The sequence below is a fragment of the Cherax quadricarinatus genome, chromosome 51 (genome assembly GCF_038502225.1).
Source record: "Cherax quadricarinatus isolate ZL_2023a chromosome 51, ASM3850222v1, whole genome shotgun sequence".
NCBI classification, from domain to species: domain Eukaryota; kingdom Metazoa; phylum Arthropoda; class Malacostraca; order Decapoda; family Parastacidae; genus Cherax; species Cherax quadricarinatus.
In genome coordinates, this window is record NC_091342.1 from 11,613,510 (window position 1) to 11,618,509 (window position 5,000).

A 5,000-nucleotide genomic window follows, 5' to 3' on the forward strand; every position below is an offset into this window, starting at 1 on the left:
AGGCGCACATATGCTGCGGCAGTTATTTGGTTGATGTGCGCCTCAGGAGATGTGCCTGGTGTTATACTCACCACAAGATCTTTTTTTCTTGAGTGAAGTTTGTAGTTTTTGACCCCTTAGACTGTACTCCGTCTGCGGTCTTCTTTGCCCTTCCCCAATCTTCATGACTTTGCACTTGGTGGGGTTGAACTCCAGGAGCCAGTTTCTGGACCAGGCCTGCAGCCTGTCCAGAAACTGTGTGCGTGTGTGTGTGTGTGTGTGTGTGTGTGTGTGTGTGTGTGTGTGTGTGTGTGTGTGTGTGTGTGTGTGTGTGTGTGTGTGTGTGTGTGTGTGTGTGTGTGTCTGTGTGGAGAGAGGCTTAATAACAGACTTTACAGCAAGGGAGAATACTTCAAAAGGAATTAAGTTTTATGAGAGGTAATACTGTGTGTGTGTGTTCACTTATATGTGGTTGCAGGGGTTGATTCACAGCTCCTGGCCTGGCTTCTTCGCTAGTTGTTAGGTTCTCTCCCGGTTTCGAGAGCTTTATCGTACCTCTTCTTAAAGCTATGTATGGAACCTGCCTGTACCACTTCATTCTCCAGTTGGTTCCACTTCCCGGAGAAATGCTTCCTAACATCCCTACGACTCATCTGAGTTTTCAACTTCCTGTTGTACGTGTTCCTGCGCCTCATCTTTCAAACATTCAGTCCTTATTCACCCTGTCAATTAGGTTGAGTTCCCTTAACAGTCACACAAGTTCCCCTTTAAGAGGCCCATAAGTTCCTCAGTCTTCTAATAACAAGCTCATTTTTCTACTGTAATCTACTTGTCCATAATTACTATTGCATTTGCTTTGTTTCCTTAATTTAAGGTATAACTTAAATCTTTGAGGACGATTTAAGCTCACATGTCTACAATACAATAATAATCCTCAATATTATATCTACAGAATGAATTACAAAATAAAATCCAAATGTATTATTCAATAATTGATGTACTATTATTGTTAAGTTGTTATATAGATGATAGTTGTGGTTGTTGTCAGCAGGTGGTGTGGTGGAGCAGGTGGCTTGGTGGAACGTTGGTGGTGTTGTGGTGGGTGGGAGCCTGGGTGTGCTGCTGCTGCTGCTGCTGCTGGCTCTCTGGGTCACCAGGAAATGGACGGCCAGGAAGAACACTGAGGAACGACAACAGATCTTACTGTGGCCTGGAGCTGGTGCACAACCATGTAGCTTCCAGTGAGTACCCTCATTCTCACCTCCCTCACCATTTAAGCAGTTCTTGGACCTCTTGCCTGCCACTGATGAAAGGACTCCAGGTAAGTGACAGTGGTGCCACTGAATAGCGTGGGAAAGTAACAGAATAGCGTGGGAAAGTAACAAAATAGCGTGAGAAAGTTACAAAATAGCGTGGGAAAGTAACAGAATAGCGTAGGAAAGTAACAAAATAGCGTGGGAAAGTAACAAAATAACGTGGGAAAGTAACAAAATAGCGTGGGAAAGTAACAAAATAGCGTGAGAAAGTAACAAAATAGCGTGGGAAAGTAACAAAATAGCGTGGGAAAGTAACAAAATAGCGTGAGAAAGTAACAAAATAGCGTGGGAAAGTAACAAAATAGCGTGGGAAAGTAACAAAATAGCGTAGGAAAGTAACAAAATAGCGTGGGAAAGTAACAAAATAGCGTGGGAAAGTAACAAAATAGCGTGGGAAAGTAACAGAATAGCGTAGGAAAGTAACAAAATAGCGTGGGAAAGTAACAAAATAACGTGGGAAAGTAACAAAATAGCGTGGGAAAGTAACAAAATAGCGTGGGAAAGTAACAAAACAGCGTGGGAAAGAAACAAAATAGTGTGGGAAAGTAACAAAATAGCGTGGGAAAGTAACAAAATAGCGTGGGAAAGTAACAAAATAGCGTGGGAAAGTAACAAAACAGCGTGTGAAAGTAACAAAATAGTGTGGGAAAGTAACAAAGTAGCGTGGGAAAGTAACAAAAGCGTAGGAAAGTAACAAAACAGCGTGGGAAAGTAACGAAAACGTAGGAAAGTAACAAAATAGAGTGGGAAAGTAACAAAATAGCGTGGGAAAGTAACAAAATAGCGTGGGAAAGTAACAAAATAGCGTGGGAAAGTAACAAAATAGCGTGGGAAAGTAACAAAATAGCGTGGGAAAGTAACAAAACAGCGTGGGAAAGAAACAAAATAGTGTGGGAAAGTAACAAAATAGCGTGGGAAAGTAACAAAATAGCGTGGGAAAGTAACAAAATAGCGTGGGAAAGTAACAAAACAGCGTGGGAAAGTAACAAAATAGTGTGGGAAAGTAACAAAGTAGCGTGGGAAAGTAACAAAAGCGTAGGAAAGTAACAAAACAGCGTGGGAAAGTAACGAAAACGTAGGAAAGTAACAAAATAGAGTGGGAAAGTAACAAAATAGCGTGGGAAAGTAACAAAATAGCGTGGGAAAGTATCAAAATAGCGTGGGAAAGTAACAAAATAGCGTGGGAAAGTAACAAAATACCGTGGGAAAGTAACAAAATAGCGTGGGAAAGTAACAAAACAGCGTGGGAAAGTAACAAAATAGCGTGGGAAAGTAACAAAATAGCGTGGGAAAGTAACAAAAGTGTGGGAAAGTAGCAAAATAGCGTGGGAAAGTAACAAAATAGCGTGAGAAAATAACAAAATAGCGTGAGAAAGTAACAAAATAGCGTGGGAAAGTAACAAAACAGTGTGGGAAAGTAACAATAGCGTGCTAAAGTAGCAGAATAGTGTGGGAAAGCAACAAAACAGCGTGGGAAAGTAACAAAAGTGTGGGAAAGTAACAAAATAGTGTGGGAAAGTAACAAAATAGCGTGGGAAAGTAGCAAAAGTGTGGGAAAGTAACAAAATAGCGTGGGAAAGTAACAAAACAGCGTAGGAAAGTAACAAAAGTGTGGGAAAGTAACAAAATAGCGTGGGAAAGTAACAAAATAGCGTGGGAAAGTAACAAAAGTGTGGGAAAGTAACAAAATAGTGTGAGAAAGTAACAAAACAGCGTGGGAAAGTAACAGAATAGCGTGGGAAAGTAACAAAATAGCGTGGAAAAGTAACAAAATAGCGTGGGAAAGTAACAGAATAGCGTGGGAAAGTAACAGAATAGCGTGGGAAAGTAACAGAAGAGCGTGGGAAAGCAACAAAACAGCATGGGAAAGTAACAAAAGTGTGGGAAAGTAACAAAATAGTGTGGGAAAGTAACAAAATAGCGTGGGAAAGTAGCAAAAGTGTGGGAAAGTAACAAAATAGCGTGAGAAAGTAACAAAACAGCGTAGGAAAGTAACAAAAGTGTGGGAAAGTAACAAAATAGCGTGGAAAAGTAACAAAATAGCGTGGGAAAGTAACAAAAGTGTGGGAAAGTAACAAAATAGCGTGAGAAAGTAACAAAACGGCGTGGGAAAGTAACAGAATAGCGTGAGAAAGTAACAAAATAGCGTGGGAAAGTAACAGAATAGCGTGGGAAAGTAACAGAATAGCGTGGGAAAGTAACAGAATAGCGTGGGAAAGTAACAGAATAGCCTGAGAAAGTAGCAGAATAGCGTGGGAAAGTAATAGCGTGGGAAAGTGACAGTAGCGTGAGAAAGTAACAGAATAACGTGGGAAAGTAATAGAATGGCGTGGGAAAGTAACAGAGGAGCGCGGTAAAGCAACAGAATAGCATGGGAAAGTAACAGTAGCGTGGGAAGTAACAGAATAGCGTGGGAAAGTAACAGTAGCGTGGGAAGTAACAGAATAGCGTGGGAAAGTAACAGTAGCGTGGGAAGTAACAGAATAGCGTGGGAAAGTAACAGTAGCGTGGGAAGGCAACAGAATAGCATGAGAAAGTAACAGTAGCGTGGGAAGGTAACAGAATAATGTGGGAAAGTGCCAGAAGAGCGTAGGAAAGTGATAGAATACCGTGGGAAAGTAACAAAATAACCTAGGAAAGTAAGAGAATAGTTTGAGAAAGTGACAGAGGAGCGTGGGAAAGTAACAGAGAATCATGGGAAAGTAACGGGAGCATGGAAAACTAACAAGAGCGTGGGAAAGTTAGAAAGGAGCGTGGGAAAGTGAGAAAGAAGCTTGGGAAAGTGAGAAAGGAGCGTGGGAAAGTGTGAAAGGAGCGTGGGAAAGTGAGAAAGGAGCGTGAGAAAGTGTGAGAGGACCGTGGGAAAGTATGAGAGGAGCGTGGGAAAGTGTGAGAGGAGCGTAGGAAAGTGTGAGAGGAGCGTAGGAAAGTGAGAAAGGAGCGTGGGAAAGTGTGAGAGGAGCGTGGGAAAGTATGAGAGGACCGTGGGAAAGTGTGAGAGGAGCGTGGGAAAGTGTGAGAGGACCGTGGGAAAGTATGAGAGGAGCGTGGGAAAGTGTGAGAGGAGCGTGGGAAAGTGTGAGAGGAGCGTGGGAAAGTGTGATAGGAGCGTGGGAAAGTGTGAGAGGAGCGTGGGAAACTGTGAGAGGAGCGTGGGAAAGTGTAAGAGGACCGTGGGAAAGTATGAGAGGAGCGTGGGAAAATGTGAGAGGAGCGTGGGAAAGTGAGAGGAGCGTGGGAAAGTGAGAAAGGAGCGTGGGAAAGTGTGAGAGGAGCGTGGGAAAGTATGAGAGGAGCGTGGGAAAGTGTGAGAGGAGCGTGGGAAAGTGTGAAAGGACCGTGGGAAAGTATGAGAGGAGCGTGGGAAAGTGTGAGAGGAGCGTGGGAAAATGTGAGAGGAGCTTGGGAAAGTGTGAGAGGAGCGTGGGAAAGTATGAGAGGAGCGTGGGAAAGTGTGAGAGGAGCGTGGGAAAGTGTGAGAGGACCGTGGGAAAGTATGAGAGGAGCGTGGGAAAGTGTGAGAGGAGCGTGGGAAAGTGTGAGAGGAGCGTGGGAAAGTGTGAGAGGAGCGTGGGAAGTGTGAGAGGAGCGTGGGAAAGTGTGAGAGGAGCGTGGGAAAGTGTGATAGGAGCGTGGGAAAGTGTGAGAGGAGCGTGGGAAACTGTGAGAGGAGCGTGGGAAAGTGTAAGAGGACCGTGGGAAAGT

The 5,000-nt window shown here is 43.7% G+C and overlaps 1 protein-coding gene across 1 annotated transcript in view; it reads left to right on the forward strand.

The window, feature by feature from the left end:
* Positions 1 to 5,000, forward strand: part of LOC138854185 (synaptotagmin-15-like) — a 171,897-nt gene that overhangs the window by 127,925 nt on the left and 38,972 nt on the right. Inside the window, exon 2 of the mRNA XM_070095843.1 lies at positions 1,031 to 1,220. Within this exon, the coding sequence (XP_069951944.1) occupies positions 1,031 to 1,220 (190 nt within the window). The remainder of the gene's footprint in view (positions 1 to 1,030; positions 1,221 to 5,000) is intronic.